The sequence below is a fragment of the Equus quagga genome, chromosome 4, assembly GCF_021613505.1.
Source record: "Equus quagga isolate Etosha38 chromosome 4, UCLA_HA_Equagga_1.0, whole genome shotgun sequence".
NCBI classification, from domain to species: Eukaryota; Metazoa; Chordata; class Mammalia; order Perissodactyla; family Equidae; genus Equus; species Equus quagga.
In genome coordinates, this window is record NC_060270.1 from 126,703,698 (window position 1) to 126,727,293 (window position 23,596).

A 23,596-nucleotide genomic window follows, 5' to 3' on the forward strand; every position below is an offset into this window, starting at 1 on the left:
GAATCATGCAGTATTTGTTTGATTCTGTTAGCTTTTTCAGTGACTGGCTTATTTCACTTAGCGTAAAAGCCTCAAGATTCTTCGATGTTGTCATATATTGTAGAATTTCCATCTTTTTAAAGGATGAATAATATTCTGCTGTGTGTATACACCACATTTTCTTTATCATTCTTCCATCAGCAGACCTTTAGGTTGTTTCCACATCTTGGCTATTGTAAATGGTGCTGCAGTGAACATGGGAGTGCTAATATTCAAGTCCTTAGCCCGTTTTTTAATTGGGTTACTAAGTGTTATTGCTATTGAGTTGTAGGAGTTACTTATATATTTTGGAGATTAATCATCAGATATATGGTGTGCAAATATTTTCTCCCATTCCGTAGGTTACCTTTTCACCCTGTTGATTACTTCCTTTGCTGTACAAAAGCTTTTTAGTTTGATATAGTCTCACTTGTCTATTTTTTCTTTTGTTGCTTGTTCTTTTTGTGTTATATTCCAAGAAATCATTGCTAAGACCAGTGTCATGAAGCTTTTCTCTTATGTTCTCTTCTAGGAGTTTGACAGTTTCAGGTCTTATATTTAAGTCTTTAATCCATTTTGAATTGATTTTTGTGTATGGTATAAGATAAAGGTCTAATTTCATTCTTTTGCATGTGGATATCCAGTTTTCCCAGCACTGTTTGTTGAAGAGACTGTCATTTCCCCATTGTGTATACTTTTTTTTATTGATGAGGAAGATTGACCCTGAGCTAACATCTCTTGCCAGTCTTCCTCTATTCTGTATGTGGGATGCCACCACAGCATGGCTTGATGAGCAGTATGTAGGTCTGCACCTGGGATCTGAACTCGTGAACCTTGGGCCGCTGAAGTGGATCACATGAACCCAACGGCAACGCCAGTGGGCCAGCCGTCCTATTGTGTATTCTTGGCACCCTTGTCAGACATCAACTGACCATATAGGCATGGTTTTATTTCTGGTGTCTCTATTCTCTTCTCTTTATCTTCAGGTCTGTCTTTATGCCAGTACCATACTGTTTTGATTATTGTAGTTTTGTAGTATTTTTTGAGTCAGGAAATGTGATGCCTTCAGCTTTTTTCTTCTTTGTCAGGATTGATTTGGTTATTTCTGATCTTTTGTGCTTCCATATGAGTTTTAGAATTGTTTTTTTCTATTTCTGTGAGAAATGCCATTGGGATTTTTGATGGGGATTGCATTGAATGTGTAGATTACTTTGGGTGGTATGGACATTTTAACAAAATATTAAGTCTTTAAATCTCTGAATACAGGACGCCTTTCCATTTGTTTGTCATCTTTAATCTCTTTCATCAATATTTTGTAGTTTTCAGTATACAAGTCTTTCATCTCCTTAGTTAAATTTTTTCCTAAGTATTTTATTTGTTTTGGTGCTATTGTAAATGGAATTGTTTTTCTAATTCTTTTTCAGATAGTTTATTTTTAGTATATAGATTGCAACTGATTTTTGTATGTTGATTTTGTATCTTGCAACTTTACTGAATTTGTTAGTTCTAACAGGTCTTTTTATGGAGTCTTTAGGGTTTCCTATATGTAGGATCATGTCATCTGCAAACAGTGACAGTTTTACTTCTTCCTTTCTGATTTGTATGCCTTTTTTTTTCTTGTCTAATTGCACTGGCCAGGACTTTCCATACTATGGTAATAGAAGTGGCAAAAATGGGCATCCTTGCCTTGTTCCTGATCTTAGAGGAAAAGCTTTCAGTTTTTCACCATCGAGTATGGTGTTAGCTATGAGTTTTTCATACATGGCTTTTATTGTGTTGTTACTTCCTTCTATTGCTTGTTTGTTGAGAGTTTTTAATCATGAGATGATGATGAGTTTTGTCAAATGCTTTCTCTGCATCTTGTGAGATGATCATGTGGTTTCTTTTTTTTTATTGAGGTAAAATTGGTATCTAACATTATGTAAGTCTCAGGTGTACAACATTATAATTCGACATCTGTATATATTACAAAGTGATCACCACGAAAAGTCTAGTTAGCATTCATCACCAGACAATTGACCCCCTTCAGCCATTTCACCCAGCCTTCAACCTCCTTCCCCTCTGGTAACCACCAATCTGTTCTGTGTATCTATGAGTTTGTTTTTGTTTTGTTTGCTTGCTTATTTTGTTTTTTTAGACTCCACATATGAGTGAAATCATACAGTATTTGTCTTTCTTCATCTGACGTATTTCACTTAGCATAATACCCTCGAGTCCATCTATATTGTCACAAGTGGCAAGATTCCTTTGTTTTTTATGGCTGAGTAGTATTCTATGGTGTATCTATGTATGTATTTATATTCATATACCATTTCTTTATCCGTTCATCCATTGATGGGCACTTAGCTTGTTTTCATATTTTGGCTACTGTAAATAATGCTGCAGTGAACATAGGAGTGCACATATCTTTTCGAATTAGTGTTTCGTTGGATGGAATGTTCTGTATATACTGTTAAGTCTTTCTGGTCTAATGTGTTGTTTAAGGACTATTTTCCTTATTAATTTTCTGTCTGGATGATCTATCCATTGATGTAAGTGTGGTGTGAAAGTCTCCTACTGTTATTGTATTGCTGTCAGTTTCTCCCTTTAGGTCCATTAATATTTGCTATATATATTTTGGCGCTCTTATGTTGGATACATGTATATTTATAAATCTTATGTCTTCTTGCTGGATCAACGCCTTTATCATTATGTAATGCCCTTCTTTGTCTTTTATTACAGTCTTTGTTTTAAAGTCTGTTTGTTCTGTTATGAGTATAGCTGTACCAGCTTTCTTCTCCATTTGCATAAAGTGTCTTTCTCCCTCCCTTCACTTTCAGTCTGTGTGTGTCCTTACTTCTGAAGGGAGTCTCTTGAGGGCAGCACAGACATGGGTCTTGTCTTTTTTATCCATTCAGCCACTCAGTGTCTTTGGAGAATTTAGTCCATTTACATTTGAAGTAATTATTAATAGGTATGTACTTATTGCCATTTTGTTTATTGTTTTCTGGCTGTTTTGTAGTTTCACTCTATTCCTTTCTTCTTCTCTTTTTGTCTTCCCTTCTAATTTGATAGTTTTCTTTAGTGTTCTGTTTAGATTCCTTTCTCATTTTCTTTTATGTATTTACTGTAAGTTTTTGCTTTGTGGTTACCATGAAGTTCATATATAACTTATGTGTATAAGAGTCTGCTTTAAGTTGATAGCAACTTAAATTTGAACACATGCCAAAACTTTACATTTTTTCTCCCCCTCCATGTTTTATATTTTTGATGTCATGTTTTACATCCTTTTATTTTATGCATCCCTTAACTAGTTAGTGTCATTTTAGTTAATTTTGCTGTTTTTGGTTTTGTCTTTCATACTTACTTTGTAAGTGATTTATACACTACCTTTACTATATAGTTTCCTTTTTCAGTGAGATTTTTTGCTTTCATATGTTTCCTTCTTATTAATTGGTAGTGTTTCTTTTCAGTTTAGAGAAGTCCCTTTAACATTTCTTGTAGGGCTGGTTTAGTGGTGATGAACTCCTTTAGCTTTGCTTATCTGGAAAACTCTTAATTTGTCCTTCGATTCTGAATGATAACCTTGCCAGGTAGAAAATTCTTGGTTGGAAGGTTTTTTCCTTTCAGCACTTTGATATATCATGCAGCTCTCTAATGGCTTGCAAAGTTTCCGCTGAAAAATCTGCTCATAGCCTTATGGAGGTTCCCTTGTACATAAAAAGTTGTTTTTCTCTTGTGGCTTTTTTTTCCTTTTTTTTTGAGGAAGATTAGCCCTAAGCTAACTGCTACCAATCCTCCTCTTTTTGCTGAGGAATACTGGCCGTTAGCTAACATCTGTGCCCATCTTCCTCTACTTTATATGTGGGGTGCCTACCACAGCATGGTGTGCCAAGCAGTGCCATGTCCACACCTGGGATCCGAACTGGTGAACCCCAGGCTGCGGAAGCGGAACGTGTGCGCTTAACCGCTAGGCCACCGAGCTGGCCCCTGTTGTTCTTTTTTCTAGCTCCTTTTAGGTATGTAGTTAGGTTGTTTATTTGATATCTTTCTTTTTTAATGTAGGTGTTTATCACTGTGAACCTCCCTATTAGTACTGTTTTTGCTGCATCCTGTAAGTTTTGGTATGTTGTGTTTTCATTTTTATTTATCTCAGGGTATTTTTTTTTTTTTTTAAAGATTTTATTTTTTCCTTTTTCTCCCCAAAGCCCCCCGGTACATAGTTGTGTATTCTTCGTTGTGGGTTCTTCTAGTTGTGGCATGTGGGACGCTGCCTCAGCGTGGTCTGATGAGCAGTGCCATGTCCGCGCCCAGGATTCGAACTAACGAAACACTGGGCCGCCTGCAGCGGAGTGCGCGAACTTAACCACTCGGCCACGGGGCCAGCCCCTATCTCAGGGTATTTTGTAAGTTCCTTTTTGGTTTCTTCTTTGACCCAATGGTTGTTCAAGAGTGTGTTGTTCAACTTACACATTTTGTGAATTTTCCAGTTTTCTTTCTGCTACTGATTTCAAATTTCATTCCATTGTGGTGAGAAAAAATACTTGGTATGTTTCAGTCTTCTTAAATTTGTTAAGAGTTGTTCTGTGACCCTACATATTCTCTATCCTGGAGAAGGATCGCTGTGAGCTTGAGAAGAATGTATATTCTGATGCTGTTTGGGGGAATGTTCTGTATATGTCTGCTAGGTCTCTTTGATCTATAGTGTTGTTCAGGTCCTCTGTTTCCTTATTGATCTTCTGTCTGAATTTTCTATCCATTATTGCTCTTGATCTGAAAAGAGAACTAGAGAACTATGTAGAGGATGGAGTTGTGTTGTAGAAGAGCTGGCTGGGGTAGCTTCATTTAGAATGAGTTAGGGAAAAGTAATACCAAGTTTAGAGAAGTCTCATGAAAAACAAAACTAATAGATAAGATGTTCTATTAAGTGAAAATAAAGAGAAAAGCCTGAAAATGTTGTTATAAAGCAACAGCATCTTGATTTGCAAATAACCTTTTCTGTAAAGTTGAATATGAAGGGAAGTAATGATTCCCTAAAGTTTCCAAGATTAAAGAGTTGACCAGAAGGTCTGATCTGAAGGGTTTTCTGTAAACACTGTTGACAAGTCTGGGTCATCTGGAGGCAGTTATTAGACTCTGGTTAGGTTCAGAAAGGATTTTCAGAGGAGGTGGCCTTAGAACTGGTTCTTGAGAAAGACTAGGTGAGCAGAGGTATTCAAAACACATGCCAGCTCAAGGAGTCATTGGAGGTCAGAGAAAGCTGAAGTAGGAAACTAAGAGATGAGGCTAGAAAGGTTGCTTGCATCTGAGTTCTAAAGGACCTGTATACCTTACATGGGAATAAGGACTTCTTACCAAGTGGCCAGAAGGAAACAAAATAAGGAGTTTCAGTAGGAGACTAACTAAATAAGATAATTCTAATGGCAGTTGCAGGATGGCCCAAATTATGTTTAGCAGTTGTGTAATTGAAGAAGTCCAGGCTGTGGCACAGAGCATGGAGCAGAGGGTCTAGACAAGAAAAACATTTGTGTTGTAGATAAGACAAGATTTGATTAGCAACTGGAAATAAGCTTTCTTGTTTTAAAGACCACAAAGAATGAGTCTCTGCAATCTCCCTTGAAAGCTCTGCAAAGATTAACTTTATGTTTTTTAATTTTTGTTTAATTTTTTGAATAAATCATACCTTTCAATCTTTGAAAAACCAGAATGTATGAAAAGGTAGAGTGAAAAATTTACTCTCATCTTTCTTCCTCATCTGCCTAGCTCCTATAAGCCTCCCTTCCGTGGGTAAAGTTACTGGTACTAATTTCTTTGTAATCTTCAGGAAAATAATTTTGCATACTCTATTCCAAAAAATGAATATAAGATAAAGTAAGAAACATTTAAGTAGAGTAGAAGTAAGGATAAGAGATTTAAATTCAGAATTTTGCTGAATAAATTTTACTAAGATAGAATCCTTTTTTAAAGTCTGAGGCTGCTTATTAACAAGAATCAAATCACATTAATGCTTATTATGTTAATAGAATGTGATGTTGTTTTAACAATAGTATTGATATTGTGATGTAATAATCCATAATTTTATACTGGTTTGAAAACATTTAGTAATGTCTTAGTGATAGGCTTCTATAGCTAATATTGTTGTCATATTGCCCGTGTGGGAGAAAATTGCCTTTTCTTATATTGTGTTTGTGTTCCTGCCCTTCCTTAACCAGAGTTAGTACAAATATCTATCCAGGAGTAGCTAGCAATAGATACAGATCTAGTTATATCAACTTGTAAGACCTGGGAAGTAGTTGAAACTTCTGACTTTTAAGAAATTCACATGTGAGCTGCTTAGTACATCTGTGCATATAAAGTTGCACAAAGTTTAGTTGTACTCTAGGCCAATATGTATACTTTTTATTTCGTATTCTAAAAGGAGTCACTTTTGCTCAGGCAGTCTTATTATTATTAGCATTGCACTTTTTAGTTAATTGTGCATCATCTGTGTGCAACCTCCTTTTCTCCATTATCACAAATTGCCTTCACACCTGAGGTTTACTAATTAAATACTGAATATTCTCATCGAGCTTCATTTCTTTCAAATAGGGTATGTCAGTGAAGTAGGAACAGTGGCAAGATATATTTGGCTAACTTCAATCAATTACGTGATGTGCATGTAATAATATATTTTTGATTGAGGTGTTTTTGCACTGTCATCATACTGACTGGAGTCAGATTCTTACTTGGCACATCCAGATGCTCCAACTTGTGTGACCTAGATAGAAAACATATGGGGATATGTGTGTGTATTTTTAGCACATGTTAAGCTTTCAGCCTAAGGGCAAAATATATGAAAAATTTCAGGAAGTAAAAAGAAAATCTCTATTTTAGAAAATAGTATAGGATTGATGCAATGGTAGGGACAGCAAATTAAAAACTATTTGTTGTAGAAAATGTAGTATTTAAAAATTCAGTTTCTTCTAGATTTTAAATTTTTAATTACCACATTTTATTGTTTAGTTCTTTAATAATGCATCCTGTTTTGAAAATGAATTTTAATTGCCTAAGTAATAGTGAAGATTTAACTTGTTGGCAGACCTCTTTATCATTTATTGCTAGCCCAACTGTAACTAGTTTAGAAAATGCTCCTGAGTTAGCTCCCTTGGTCTGATGCAATAATTGCCTAGTGTGAAATAATGCTCCAGCACTACTAGCAGTATTTACTTAAAAAAAAATCACATTTAATGGTTCTCATGTTTCACAGCTTTTTTAGAACCTATTTTCTTAAGTGATCTTTTTGCAATTCTGTATATTAGCGATTCAGCAGGTCACGCAGTGAAATAGCATCTTTGCATTAATCAACAGCCAAGATGTATATCTTAGGCATCACCTAAGATTGATGGCCACTCACAAAAGATTATTTATGTATGATTCCATTTATATGAAATACCCGAAGTATTCACATTTCTGGAGAAAGACAGTAAATTAGTGATTGCCTAGGGGGAAGATGAGAGGAAATGGGGAGTGACTGCTCATGGGGATAGGGTTTTTTTTTTGGAGTAATAAAATCGTTCTAAAATTAGATTATGGTGATAGTCGCACAACTCTGTAAATGTACTAAAAATCATTGAATTGTACACTTAAAATGATTGAATTGTATCATGTATGAATTATATCTCAATAAAACTATTATATTTAGAAAAATAAAAGAAGGCGAAGTTGGCTTTGGATTTCCTAAAGTAGTAGACAGAGGCATTATTTCTAACCTATGTAGTAGTATGCCAACCAGCAATCATAATCTCTAAAAACAAAGAGCTAGTTTTAAACTCCACTGGCATTACTTTTCTCTAGAAAAATGTATTCATTTGCTCACTCCTTCAACAAATTAGTGTTTATTGGGCCCTACTGAGTACCTGACACTGTTGTTGGTACCAGGAACTCAATTATGTTCCTGATTCTTCTCCTTTTCTTCGTCTCCAAGTGCAATCGCTCACCAGGTCACATCAAGTCTATTTGATATCATTTAGTCTATCCCTGTGTTCTCTTTCCTGTTTACCAATGTGCCTGGTTCCTTTACCCAGTCTGGTGATTCTCAGCCACAGTGTTAATATTAGTAAAGTACCAAAGTGTGCAGATGTTTTACCTTAAAAAAAGTTAGAGGAATAATCTTGTAAATGTCACTTTCACTGACTTGCATTCCACTGTATTTTTGTGAGTGGAAGAGAAAGCAGTAGCATTACAGCTAGTGTGCCAAGAATTGCACACAATCCTCAGTGCCTATGGGAATATATTGTGAATGTGAACCTCGTCCATTTTGCATGTCCTCAGTAAACATTGAGAATCTCTGAGTTGGATTAATACAGTCACATTTTTAAAAAATTCGTATTGCTCTAGTTTCAGTTCTCATTAAACCATTTTTACGAAAGATATTCCTTTTTTTTAATTGGAATATAGTTGACATGACATTGTGTAAATTTATGAAGTGTACAGCATACTCATTTGATACACTTATATATTGTAATATGATTGCTATTGTAGCAATAATTAGCACCTCTGTCATTGCATAATTTTCATTTTTTTAGTGGTTGGAATAATGAGGTGCTATCTCTTAGCAAGTTTGATGATTTTAATATAATATTGTTTATGTTTTTCTATACTGTGCATTAGATCTCTAGGACTTATTTACTACTTGTTGCAAGTCTATATCCTTAAACAACATCTGTCCTATCCCCTAAGCACCATCCCCTGGTAACCACCATCTTACTCTATTTCTACGAGTTTGTCCTTAGATTCCACCTGTAAGTGATATTATACAGTATTTATCTTTCTCTGTCAGTTAGCATAATGTCCTCAAGATCCAAAAATCTCTTTCTAACATCCATATCTGATCATGGCATTTTCCCAATTAGATTTCTCCAGTGACTCTGCGTTGCATGTGAGAGAAACTTTAAATTTCTTTGCATGATATGCTAGGTCGTTCATGATCTTGCTTCTATCTTTCTGTCCGCCTTCATCTCCAGCAAGGCATAGCCTCTCTGCTTCCATGCCTTTGCATGTGCTCTTCTGTCTGTCAGGAAGGCCCTTCCCATGATTTGTGAGTGGCAAACTCCTTCTTTCAGGTCTCTCCACTCTGTGAAGTAGACTTGAGTTTCTTCTGCAGTGCTCCCACTGTGTTTTGTAATAGCACTTTTCACGGTTCACTATAATTATTTAATACGTTGCTTTTCTTTTATATTTTTAGCTCCTTGAGAACTGGTACCTTGTCCTTTTATCTTTGTATTCCCAGCTTTTACCATAGAATCTGGTACAAAGTAAATGCCCAATAAATATTGGCTGAATAAGTTTAAAATGAGTTTCTCCAAAAATAGTAATTTTTCCTGAGTGTTTATATATTACAATACATGATGAAATTAAGGATTAAAAATACTTGTGTATTTTATATCCTTATAGAATATTTATATATTCTATATCCCATGTTTCCTGGAGCAGTGCCAATTTTAAATAGTCTAGTGTATTGACCTTTAAGTATAAATGTAGTTACTAAAACATAGTTACTAATTCTTTGTTTAGAAATATATGCAGTGAACTCAAATCTTAATTTTTAATTGTTTACAATTTATTTCTATATTTTGATTTCATGTACTTTATGTCCTTTTTCTGATTCAGATCACTTTGAAAGCAGTAGATAGTGAAAAGTTGAAATTTAGGATAGAATAATACCTAAATTGTTTTTCTCCTTCTCTCATTTTGCTGTGTACTTTGGGACTAATTACTGCATATCTGTATTTATAACAATTATGGGATTTTTAGAAATCTTTAGGTATAAGGAGATCTGCATAATAAAATTAAGATTGGTACCAAGAGCTGCACTCTCCAAAATATTCTGACTTTAGGATGCTAGGATAGTAGTAGCTCCTGATCTTTTTGGACTTCTGTTATTCTGGTGTGGTTTCTTTGATTTGGGGACCCGAATTTTACCCCTTGCCCTTCTTCTAAAGGTAAATTATCTGTAAATCAAATAGATTAAAAATAATTTTGTTTTGAGAACTCATTAATACCCTCAAGCTAATTGGAGTTTACATAGCATATCACATGGCCATGGAGGGTAATCATACATGAAAATGCATGTCAGAGACACTCTGAGAATTCCCAATCAGGGTCTGGAATTGGGCCTAACTTATTACTGTCTTCGACTAGAGAGGAGAGAAGTGTTAGCAGAGTAAAAACAGTGAGGGTTTGGAGCTAGAAAGCTTGGGGTATAAATCATGGTTCTGTGACCTACTATCTATGTTTCTTTGGATAAATCAATCTCTTTGAGCGTCAGTTTCCTCGTCTGCAAAATGAGATAATACCTGCCTGAAATGGTTATGAAAATTAACAGTAATTTCTAGAATAGTAGTGCCTAGTTAAGTTCTTCATAAATTGTAACTCCTATTTGATTAGTATTAGTAAAACCCTGGCAATAGGTAAAAGGTTTTTCTGTTACACTAAGTATTGTGTAATTTGTCTTATTGAGTAGTTGTTATACTGTTTCTTGTTTCCCAAGCAGGTTGGTCTTTGAGATTGGTTTACAGATGACACAAATCAACAAGCAGAGTCAATGATTATTGTCACCTTGTCCAGAAGACCACATTCCTTCACAGCTGTCCCCTAACATTCCAGTTAGAGGACAACATGAATCCGTGTGCTTTCATTTTATTATACATAATCTTGTTAGTACTTCTTCCTGCCTACACAGGTTCCTGGTCATGTTAAGGAGTTCATTTGGCCAGAATTCCTTGGTCTAGTCACTCTCAGTGTCTCTCTCTTTCAAACCTTCTCCACAATCTGATATCTGAATTAGAGTCTTTTCACTCACAACAAATAATCTTTCTACATTACAGGAAAAAAAAAAAAGAACAAAGAGGAACTTTACTTTCTTAACCTCCAGCCATTGAATCTACAAACCTCCTTGTTTGTTGACCCCCTCTTCCCGTACTGCTTCCTGTTCGTGTGTGTCATATTAAGACCCTCCCTTGATCCATGCCTGCCTCCAGTTACTGCTCTGTGTGCTTTTGCTGTGCAGGCAAACTTTCTGAAAGAGCTGTCTAGAGTCACTCTTCTGTCTCCCCCCCAAGTCACTATATCCAATCGCTGAATTTGAGTTTGTTTACTCGACTTGCCTGGAACTGTGCTCACCCTCCTGATTGCTAAATCCTGTGGCCACATCTCTGTTCTTACCTTGATCTCTGGACAGTGGGCACATAGGACTACTTATTTCTGCTTACTTCCTTGTTCTGTGCACCATACTCTCCTGTGGCTCTTCCTGCCTCTGCGACCACTCCTGTTCAGTCTCTTCTTCCTCTACCTGCCCCTTGAATGTTGATGTTTTCTCCTAGGCCCTTTACACATTTTCCTCAGGATTTAGGAAGTGCTAAGTGAATATTTGCTGAATGAATGAATTTTGTCTGTGTTTATGGTTTCTCAAGAGATTTGACTGTAATTGGACCTTATTAACTGAAGAAATTGTGATATATAGTACCTGATGTTGCACTTCACAACCAAACTGTAGTCTAGTCTCTCTGAACCATGATTATCTTAAACTGCTGTACTACAAACGTGCAGTGAAAAAAACGGAAGCTCATTGTTCAGTTTCTATGTCTGCGAGTTAGCTTTTTCTAAGTTCTCTGTAAATAAAAATTACAAAGGTAATTTTAAAGAGCTACATTATCCCAGTTTTTTTTTTTGGTTTTTTTTTTTTGAGGAAGACTGGCCCTGAGCTAACATCTGTGCCCGTCTTCCTCTACTTCATATGTGGGACGCCTGCCACAGCACGACTTGACAAGCGATGTGTAGGTCCACACCCGAGATCCAAACTGGTGAACCCCAGGCCGCCGTAGCGGAATGTGTGAACTTAACCACTGCGCCACTGGGCCAGCCCTTCATTATCGCAGATTTTTATACCAGTTTGATAGTTTACAGATATCTTGTAGCATAGCTGTCCATCCTCAATAAAATACCTTATTTGGAGTAGCAATTTAATTTAAATATGCTCTGAAATATATACTCTGAAGTTTAGGATTAGAAGAGGGAGGAGAATTAATATTTAATGAAACTATTTTATGCCAGACACTGGCCTGTCTGTTTGCCTACATTGTATGTTTTCATCTTCCAGCAACTCTGGGAGATACACATTCTTAGTTATCTTGAAGAGGGAAGAAAACGAAGGTTAAGGGAGGTTGAATAGATTGTAATTGTAACATACAGCTACTAAAATTCAGAACCAGAATTCTCTCAGACTTTATAGCCCATGCATCTTTTCCAAATGACACTGAAAATATGGGCTGGAGATGAATGCTAAATATAGAAATAAGTGGTATAAGTACTTGAGTTTAGTAAATCTAAATTGTATTAAAAGTTGTGTGTGTCATTTTGTCCCTAGGCAGTTATTTGGCAGAAAACGAGAGTATCAGATCATAAGATGGCTCTCATGTCTGTTCTGGGGACTGCTGTTATGGGCAATATGGAATCCGTGCAGTACCACTCAGAAGAATCTCAGGTATGCAACAAAAGTGTTCTTTAAAATGTCTCATTTACCAATGAAACTCTTAAACTAGTTTGGGGCATTGCGATGGCAAGAGGTTTTTCTTTTAACATTTTTATCAAATATGTATTAGGTAAAAAAGAAAATAGAGAGCTTTTATAGTAAACCTCTCTCCCCAGCCCTACTTCCCTTTTTGTCTTTCCTGGTTTTGATTTTTTTTTTTTTTGAGGAAGGTTAGCCCTGAGCTAACATCTGCCGCCAATCCTCCTCTTTTTACTGAGGAAGACTGGCCCTGAGCTTACATCCGTGCCCATCTTCTTCTACTTTATATGTGGGACGCCTGCCACAGCATGGCTTGCCAAGTGGTGCCATGTCCACACCCGGGATATGAACCAGTGAACCCCGGGCTGCCGGAGCAGAATGTGCCAACTTAACCGCTGCGCCACCAGGCTGGCCCCTCTTGTTTTAAATTTTAAGTATTGTGCTTACGTTAGTTTTTTTAATGATTTTCAATTTAGGATATCATCTATTTATTTTACACGATGAAAGAAAAAGAGTTGAGTTCTCTTACCTTTGTTTTCCCTTTCCCATCCTAAATAAATACTCTGTCTTCCTTTTCTTGATCTAGCAGCTTCAGACAGAACTTCTTAAGTCCTTATAATACTGGATGAGGTTATTAACACTCCCACTCTTTCTTCTGCTTGCCCTTTCCTCTCTCAGTCATGTCAGCTTTACTTTTATGTTATCAAGCTTAATATAACCTATGTAACCATTTTTTAAGTCTTCCATCTTTTATTTGAAGATTGATTCTAAAAGTTGAAAACTTATATGGAGCGCTCATTGTTATGACTATAAATAATCTTCATTGCAAACACAAGTATTGTGCTAGGATTACATTTTCTCTCTAGGGATCCAATGTTATGTCTCTATGTCATACAAATGAGAATATTCCTATTGTCCCAATTAAATGGAATCTCCTTTTTTGTTCTCCCATCAATTGCTCAGAATTTGTCATGTTTTTCTTGCTTTATGTATGGGCTTTCTTACATAGTTTTCTGCTTTTCCAAAAGTTTTTCTTTTTTCCTTTTTTGAAGTGAAGAAACTTTCTTCATCATGTCAGCAATAAAATCCAGCTCTTTTAGTTATTCTAGCTAAAACTGGTGATCCATTTCATTCCATTCTTTTTGAAATCATTGTTATTAGAACCCACATATTTCTTACTTGGATTGATTTCATGTCAGGCGTTCTGCACAACTCTCATCCTGGAATTTCTTTTCATAGGACTACTGGTTTTGTCCACCATTTTTTGTTTTTCATGCCACCTTCTTTCTCGGTATTCATTCTCATTTTTCTGATAATACATCTTTAAGTAACTTCCACAGAAAGTGGACATGAGAGGTAGACTTCGGTGTCTGAGAATGATTTTATTTTGCATTTTCTCTTGTTAGTCTGATTGACGTAGAATTCTAGATTGACATAATTTTTCTTCAGAATTTTGAAGACATTATCTTTGACCATCTGTTGTTGCCAATAGGAAGATTAATGCATTCCAGTTCTTTTCTTCTAGGTGATGTGGTTTTTTCCTATCTGAAAGTTGTTAGAATCTGTCCTTCATCTTTGTGCAAGGATGTGTCTAGGTGTGTATCTTTTATTATTTATTTATTTATTAGGCTGAACACTTGGTGTGAGACCTTTTGAATCTGAAGACTCATTGCTATTTCAGCGCTGGATTATGTATTTCCGTCTGTCATAACTTAGATAATTTCTGGTGTTTTGTTTTTTGTTGAGGAAGATTCACCCTGAACTAACATCTGCTGCCAATCTTCCATTTTTTTTTTTTTTTGCTTAAGAAAGATTAGCCCTCAGCTAACATCTTGTGCCCTAGGAAATTGATTTCATCTCTTTCCCTCCCCTCCATTATTTTTCTTCTTCTTTTTCTCTTTCTGGCACAAAATTAAACTGTAATTGGTTCATGACAGATTGTCCTTATTCAGTTTCTTTATAGAACCACCCATTTGTTTGTTGTTCTTATTTATCTGGCTTTAAGCCTGAAGGCTTTCTGTTCTACTGGTCAGTCAGCTTTCTGTTCTACTCTTCTCCTTTTTCATGATTTGTTGAAATCTCTTTTCTGCTACTGGTTTCCCTCCTATTCTCTTTGCAGTACTGAATTCTTAACTGTTATCATTTTATTAGAGTCTTAGATGGGAGCTTGTGGTCAATTAATGTGTCAAGAGTTCTTTCTGCCTGAGGAACAATTCAGGCCAGCCTTTGTGCCCAACTGTAGTGCCTGGAGCATGGCTGTGATCTGACATGGGTCCTGTCTTTCAGAGCTCCCTTAATAGTTGTTTAATAGTTTTGACACACCTCAGTGCCTCCTTAGACTGGTTATGGTTCCATGTGTGGATGGGGCTATCACATGAGTCAGTCTTACAGTTGGGAATTTTTTTCTCTGATCTGTATTGATATGTGTTGCTACATCTATGCTTACCCATTGATTTTTTTAATTTTCTCTTGAGATAGAATTGCTTAAGGGCTGCTGGTAATCTATCATGGATACCAAAACTTTTGCTGCACCTTCATGTGGTTATTCTTGAGTGGAGGAATGGGGGACTTTGGGAAGCACGTGTTGCTGAGTGGTTCCAGTTCCGTGGGCTATCAGAATGATAAATTGTTGAGTGTCTCTCTAGTGAGAGTGATTGTCTAATTAAATCCTCTCTTCTGTTCATGCATTGTGTTTCTAAATTGCTGTTGTACTTATGTTGCCATCAGCTACCCATCACCATTCCATGCTTTCTGGGCTTGTAAGGAGAGTTGGCCTGTATCAGAGTTTCTTTGACCCCTTCTCATTCCTGGCCCAAAGCAATCTTAAGCTGTTTGCTAACTGCCAGTGGTTGTCCCTTCTCACCCGTTTTCTATCCCTTTTACTTACCTTCAAGTTGTGAAACTTGGCCACTAAAGCCCCTTCGCTGGACTGGGATGGCAGATGCATAGGCCATTGGGAACCTTGGGTGTAGAGAATCTTTATATATCTCTTTCCATTAATGTTGAGGGTCCGTTTTTTATCTATAGGGCCTGCATATGGGAAGAATCTCCTATTTATGGATGGTGGTCTCAGCTGCATCACTGCTGTGGTGGCATTTCTTAGGAGTTTCCCAGTGTTAATTTGTTGTCTTGATGGAGCTCCTCAAGTTTGTTTATTTATTTATTTATTTATTTATTTTTGACATCTGTCTTTTCTTTGATATTTTTCTCTCTGCTTTACTCCATGCAACATTCTGGGTGAATTCCTCAGTACTGCCTGATTTTTATTCCCAAGCTATATTATTTTATGTCCAAGATTCAGAGTTTACTCATTTTCCTATTCTTCTCTTCTAAACTTGATTTATAGCTACTAGTTTTGATTTCTTTATCTTTGAGGGTTTTTTTCCAATGGATGTTATTTTTATTTACTCTTTTAAAAGCATGGTACATATACTAATTTCAAAGTCTTTCTTATATTAGTCTATAATTTCTACTTTCCTGAGAGAATATTCTCTCATTCTGTGGTATTTAATATGCTTTGAAATTTTAATTTGCAGAATCACCTTGAATACAGATTTACTGTTCTTGTTTTACTTTTTTCTTCCCTACGTTCCCTTCCCTCCCCATGGTTCAGCAGATATCATTCTGCTCCCAGTCCCAGTTCAAAACCAGGCGTTATATTAGTTATGTATACATATATATTTTAAATTTATATATATAAATATATATCTATATATTTATATTAGATATATTTGTATTATAAATACATAAATATATATTTTTATATATTTATATATGTGTTATGTTATATATATTTATATATATTAATGTTATATGTATTTTTTATATATATATAGTCTGCCAAGGTTTTAGAGACCCTTTTTCCTAGCTGACTTGGCTTAGTCTTATTCTTGGTTTGGAGTTGTCTGTGCTCTTTCTTGTGATCCTTGCAAGCAGCTCCAAGCAGTGGTCACAGTATTTTTTTTTTTTTTTTTAAAGATTGTATTTTTTTCCTTTTTTTCCCCAAAGCCCCCCAGTACATAGTTGTATATTTTTCGTTGTGGGTCCTTCCAGTTGTGGCACGTGGGACGCCGCCCCAGCGTGGTTTCATGAGCAGTGCCATATCCGCGCCCAGGACTCGAACCAACGAAACACTGGGCCGCCTGCAGCGGAGCGCGCGAACTTAACCACTCGGCCACGGGGCCAGCCCAGTGGTCACAGTATTTTTAAGCATTTGGAGGAGGGGGCTGTCTCAGTCTCTCATGTCCAATGGAAAGACTGATTTCAATCCCCTGCCTAGTATGAGGTGTTTTCTATCCCTGTTTCCATACCAGCATTTAATTTCCAACTGACACAGCTGGTTTATGATCCTAGAGCACATAGAGCTTTTGACTTCAGCCATCACTCCCTGTTAGGTTTTGCATCCATAACATCTTTCTGTTTGTCTTATTTTAAATGGTTAGGTCTTTCAAAATTTTTGTAAAAACTGATTTTATCTATCACTGCAATGTATTTGCGGTTGGGCTGGGGGAGAATAGAGTTTCTGCATGACTTATTCTACTATCCTGAACAGAATTACTTAAATTATTACTTTAGAAACATAACTCCATGGTATTCCAAAAGTTTACTGAAAGAGGAGAAACACTAGTGTTAGGAGACACCAGTCAGAGTTACTTCAACAGAATCAGGGTAGAAGAGGAGATGGGTTTGACAGATTTGGGTAGGTGGCACAGCTCTTTATCGTGATAAAGGAATACAGAGCCTATTGGATAGCAGGCTAGAAGTGGGATGAAGTATCAAGTTTTGAATGTGGTGAGCTTGAGATTTTTGTGACAGTGAGTGAAGAAAGTAAGTATTTGGGGGTGAAAGAAGTAGCATCACTGGTGTATGTGTATAGATGTGAATGAAATTACTCAAAGGGTATAGAGCAAGAAAAAAGGGCCTGATGATGAAACTCAAGGGAATCATCCTCATTTATAGGGGTTAAGCAAAGGGAGAGATATCAGCAAATCAAACTAAAGAGGAAGTATCAGAGAGGAAGCAGAAAGACCAAAAGAGAAGGCTGAAACAGGTTCATGCTTCCCAAAGGAGAGATTGGCATTGGTGTCAGGGTCCGCAGAGAGTCAAACAAAAGGACTGAGTGCCCAATGGAGTTGGTCATTGATGTAGAAGTCAGATTAAAGGAGGTTGAAGATGTAGGGAAGGAGAGAGGGAAGTCCATGATTGAAAAGCAAAAAGAGGGCTAGTATTTGTTTATGTTTTTTCTTTGATTTTTGTTTTGCTGTTGAGGTTGAGGAATACTAGGGTACTCCTTTTAAAGTCTAATTTTTTTATTTTGTTGCACTGATTCGGTCTCTTACATTTTTTGTTCATAAACGAGCCTGATGTTAACTTTTTATAGCATTTTATAAGACTTTGCTGTTTGATTTTACTTTTCCATATAACAAATAATAGTTTGTTCTTTTTTCTTTGAGGAAGATTAGCCCTGAGCTAACTGCTGCCAATCCTCCTCTTTTTGCTGAGGAAGACTGGCCCTGAGCTAGCATCCATGCCCATCTTCCTCCACTTTATATGTGGGACACCTGCCACAGCATTACTTGCCAAGCAGTGCCATGCCTGCACCTGTGATCTGAACCTGAGAACCGTGGGCTGCCGAAGCAGAACATGCGCACTTAACCGTTGCGCCACCGGGCCAGCCCCTATAGTTCGTTCTTAAGGTTATCTCAAGACATTTTTAAAGCTCAGTGTTTGGAAGTAATAGTAATTGTTCAGTGGCCAACCAAAATGGTGTGAAAGGAAAAGACTACCAATATTACCAATTTTTTCTTCATTTTATTCTTCATTCTTACCTATTTGGGGCAGATTTTTTTCCTTTTTTAATTCACAAGCCCAGTAAGTCTTTCAGAGACTAAACAGGTTCTCCCTGATGCTCAGCAGGTGCTTTAAGAGGGGTCTCATGTTACCTGGTAAATTATACAACCATTTATAAATGCTGTGAAGTTTTACAGTTAATTAAGTAGTATCATTTTGTAATGGATTATCCAGCTTTATTTATTTTTTTAAAATTGGCACAATTTGGCACTGTGACAATAATGCACTTAGCGTTCTAAAACTGGTAATGCATCTCCTTAAACACTTATTTTCGAGGGTAGAGATAGCCATAGACATAGGTGGCAGCCTACAGGCTTTGTTGATAAGGAGCCTCATGGTTTCTGCTTAACTAAAAATAGCACCCCCACTGACTTTCTCACTTTTCTAAACCTAAGCTGAAATTTTATCAGTGTTTCTTAACAGGTTTATAACACATCTGGTTCCAGTTGTTTTAGCTAAGAGATTGTAGGCCTTTATTTTAAATAACTTGACCAAGATCACATAGCTAGTAGTGGAGCTAGGATCTAAATCATGTCAGTCTGTCTCTATTCTGTATTCTTAACAGTTCTCTATATTATCTTTAAAGGTAAAAGTAGGAGCATTTCCCAGCCTTCTGTTCCCCTCAATCTCTCTCTTCTCTCTGTTTTTCCCTACGATCCTTTGTTTTTTCCCTCCTCTTCATGCATTTGTAAAATAGAGAAAGATAGCATAAAAATCATTGGTTTGTCTGTAGAAAAGTTCTCTAGACAAAATGAAGATAAAGTACAACACTGCTATTAGTGTCAAAGAGTAAAAGAGATTTTTTTTAACTCAGAAATGAAAACCCAGTCACATTGACTTCATAGCATACTCAGAATAAAGACAGAAACAGCTACTTCTTTGTAGGAAAAGGTGCTTAAAAAGTAAAGGACAAACAGCTGGAGGAAAGTCACAAATAGGAAGAAAGAAATTTTTAAAAGTTCTAAGATAGGGTTGAGCACAGAGAGAGCAGTATTTATGCTGTGTGTCCTATAATGGTAAGGTATATGCCCATTCATGAAGTTTATGAATGCCAATTTTTCCTTAAAATAGAGTTGCAAAAAGAGAGAGGCAGCGAACACCAATTTAACATGCTTCAGTATTTTGTTTAAGGTCAGTGCTCAAAAGAGTAGTCATCAGGAAATAAATGGCTCTTTATATCTTAAAATGAAAAATCCACTTGTTTATTTTTCTGTACCTATTAATGTACTGTATATAGCCAGACCCGTGGAACCACATTTATTGTTGACATTGCATATCAATTCTATAATTATTTATTACAATTATAGATTTATCTAAGTGGATTTCTTCCAAAACATGATGTGGACCACTCTTTCACAAGTCTTTCAACCCCAGAAAGGAGTTTCATCTTTATCAACAATCGACCAGTACACCAAAAAGACATATTAAAGGTAATCTGTTTTAGAAAAAGGTATCACTTGGATCAGAAATAAAAACTAGCTCTGTCATTCGTTAACTTGTTACAAGGACTGTTTCCAAGAATTTGCTCTAAAATGATTTGGAAAAGGAGAAAAAGAGATGCAATAACATTTATTAAGCATTGTGCTAGGTACCTTACATATGATGTCTCTGACTTTTCACAAAAACTGTGATGAGTTGTTATCCTTATTTATAGTGTAAAAACTGAAATGTTACTGACTTTCTTAGAGCACATAGGCAGGAAGTAACAGAGTTTGGGTTGAACCTTGGACTTTCAAACATCTATGATACTATGATCTTTTAACCATGAAGACAGTTGCACTGGATATTTATACATCTTAATGAATACTTGTGCTTCATAAAGGTTCTGGGCCTCTAAATAAGTATTACTATTCAGGTACAGCTTTTTGTAATAAGCAGTTGTATCCACTCAGTTTCTCAGTTAAATATGCTCCGTTTGGTGGTATTTTAAGGATGGCAATACTATCTTTATTTACATGATATTTTTGTTTTTTATTCATTACATATATTTTAGTTAATCCGACATTATTACAATCTGAAGTGCCTAAAGGAATCTACTCGTTTGTATCCCATTTTCTTTCTGAAAATTGATGTACCTACCGCTGATGTGGATGTAAATTTAACACCAGATAAAAGTCAAGTATTATTACAGAATAAGGTAACCTTTTTCAGATGCTTTTTGCATTAATTTATAAAACTATTGCTATTTACAAACTTACACAATCCTAACCGTTTTTGTGTAAAAAAGATTTGCTTATTTATACATTTCTTAAAGTATTTTAAATTTGTGTATTTATTATTTTCATAATTTCCCCTAACATTTGTTAATTTGTATTTTTAGGAATCTATTTTAATTGCTCTTGAAAATCTGTTGACGACTTGTTATGGATCACTACCTAGTACAAATTCTTATGAAAATAATGAAACAGATGTTTCTTCAGCTGACACGGTTGTTAGTAAAACAGCAGAAACAGATGTGCTTTTTAATAAGATGGAATCATCTGGAAATAATTATCCAAATGTTGATACTTTAGCCATTCCTTTTCAAAATGATGTGCATAATGATGAATCTGTAAAAAACACTAATTATTGTTCTGATCCTCAGATACATGTTGATGACCATTATGATGATCATTTTAGTAGTGAAGATTCTAGCATTGATAAGAACACTAGAAATTTATTTCAGGAGATTTCAATGAATAATTCATCATGTGAGGACGCCCAGAAGGAATATAGTGAAACTTGTTATGTAGATTCTGTTAAGCATGCCCAATCACAAAATGGTAGTAAAGGCCATATAAATGAGAGTGGGAAAAATGAAGAAGCAGCAGTTCCTGAGAAGTCTTTGGAAATTTGTGCAGATGACTGGAGCAAGGGAAATGTACTTAAAAATTCAATGGGAGAAAACATTGAACCTGTGAAAATTTTAGTGCCTCAAGAAAGTTCAGCATGTAAAGTGAGTAATAATAATAATCATCCAAGCTCTGAACAAAAGAATCTCAGTGAAGGTGCCTATAACAAAAAATCAAATGTGGTAGATAACAAATCTGGACAGCTTACAGCTTATGATTTAATTAGCAATCGAGTAATCAAGAAACCCATGTCAGCAAGCGCCCTTTTTGTTCAAGATCATCGTGCTCAGCTTCTCACAGAAAATTCTAAGACCGGTTTGGAGGATGCAACAGTACAAATTGAAGAACTGTGGAAGACATTGAGTGAAGAGGAAAAACTGAAGTAAGTTTCCAGAGCTTCCATCAGGCCTGAATGCCCAGCTATTTCCATTCTATATGACTCACTGGGTTAAAAAAAATTTTTTTAACTTCTTATTTATGGAAAAGCAGAATGGAAAATGCCTCTTGGCTTTAGGGCTAGAGTAGTAGCTTTTTTTGGCATCATTTTCTTTCTTAGGAGTTTTCAGTTTTGGAGTTTTGTTTTTTGTTTTGATACAAGCCTTTAACTGCTTTCTCATTTAAGTTTATAATTAAAAGTTTTCCATTCTTATGAAAACTACCGTTTTCTTCTATTTTTTATTTTATGGTAAAGAATCTTTCTATGACAAAACTTTTTCTTTTTTAAGCTTATGCATTAGAACAATTATAACAGTAGGGTTTTTAAGAAATATCTTGACTATTTCCTTTGGTTAATTGGTCTCCAAAATATATAACACAATACAAAAATTGTAACATCATTGCAGATTTAATTTAGTGGTGTTGATGCTGTCCTATTCAGGATAACTCAAGGCTTCCTTCTAAAAGCTTTTATTGGGGCCGGCCCGGTGGCGCAGCGGTTAAGTTCGCACGTTCCGCTTCTCGGCGGCCCGGGGTTCGCTGGTTCGGATCCCAGGTGCAGACGTGGCACCGCTTGGCACACCATGCTGTGGTAGGCGTCCCACATATAAAGTAGAGGAAGATGGGCACAATGTTAGCTCAGGGCCAGGCTTCCTCAGCAAAAAGAGGAGGACTGGCAGTAGTTAGCTCAGGGCTAATCTTCCTCAAAAAAAATAAATAGAAGCTTTTATTTATTTATTGGCAGCTTTTAAACTATGGTGATGGGTTTTTTTGTAGGTAAATAGATGGTTTAATCTATCTTTGATTAAAATAACTACATATTACTTGTCATCTTTAGATCAGATGATACAAATCAATATTTCAAAATAATGTGATGAATGTTTCTAATTGACTTAGGGCACTTACTATGAATACAAAATACTATGTTTTGAGTGATATAACCCACCAGAAAATGAATGAGTGGAATTAGGCTTCCGGTCACATATTATTATCTAAGACGTCTCAATACTATCTCAAACATCTGGAAAAAGTTTAAATGTAACCTATCATCTGGAGTTTATATTTGGTGATAAACTACATAAATATGTGATTGATTTATTTTTCATTTTTTTATTAGCTTGTTCAGTCTTATAAAGACATTATCAATTTAAAATAATAAAGACCTCTATTAACACCAATAAGTAAAACCTCCATAAATTAACTTTTCTCTTCACCTTTTTTTTTTTGATGGAGATTATTGTGTTTTCTTTTTTCAAACATATGGAAAAGTAGACAAAACAGTACAATGAACCCATCACCCTATTTAACCAACCATCATCTCGTGGTCAGTCTCACTTCATCCCTACCTCCACTCATTTCACTTTCGCTCTTTCACCATTATTATTCTGAAGCAAATCCTAGGATAATATCATCTCTTTCATAAATATGTTAGTATGTATCTGTAAAAGATAAAAGTATTCTTATTTTAAATAGAGCTATAATACAATTGTCATAACATTTCTTTTTTGCTGAGGAAGATTTGCCCTGAGCTAATGTCTGTTGCCAGTCTTGCTCTTTTTACTTGAGGAAGATTGTCCCTGAGCTAACATCTGTGCCAGACTTCCTCTGTCTTGTATGTGGGACACTGCCACAGCATGGCTTGATGAGCAGTGTGTAGATCTGCACCTGGTATCCAAACCCGTGAACCCGGGCCGCTGAAGCGGAGTGCACAAACTTAGCTACTACACCACTGGGCTGGCCCTTGTCATAACTTTTTAAAACATGAATTCTTTAATGTTGTCAAATATTCACTGTGTAAATTTCTAATTATTTCATGAATGTCAGATTTTTTTTGAAGTTTGTTTATTTGAATCAGGATGCAAATAAGTTTCACAAATTGTTTGTCTTTAGTTTTATCTAAATGAGACAACTATGCAGTTTCAAGATGAGTACACTT

General features: G+C 35.9%; 1 protein-coding gene across 7 annotated transcripts in view; it reads left to right on the plus strand.

Moving 5' to 3' along the window:
• The window catches only part of LOC124238625 (PMS1 protein homolog 1-like), an 83,817-nt gene that overhangs the window by 34,928 nt on the left and 25,293 nt on the right, over positions 1 to 23,596 (plus strand). For all 7 annotated transcript variants that reach the window (XR_006888344.1, XM_046659795.1, XM_046659799.1 and 4 more), the window contains 4 exons: positions 12,401 to 12,517; positions 19,702 to 19,824; positions 20,388 to 20,531; positions 20,715 to 21,607. Coding sequence is in view for 6 of the 7 variants with exons in the window: in XM_046659795.1 (XP_046515751.1) it covers positions 12,401 to 12,517; positions 19,702 to 19,824; positions 20,388 to 20,531; positions 20,715 to 21,607 (1,277 nt within the window). In the remaining variant the exon portion in view is untranslated. The remainder of the gene's footprint in view (positions 1 to 12,400; positions 12,518 to 19,701; positions 19,825 to 20,387; positions 20,532 to 20,714; positions 21,608 to 23,596) is intronic.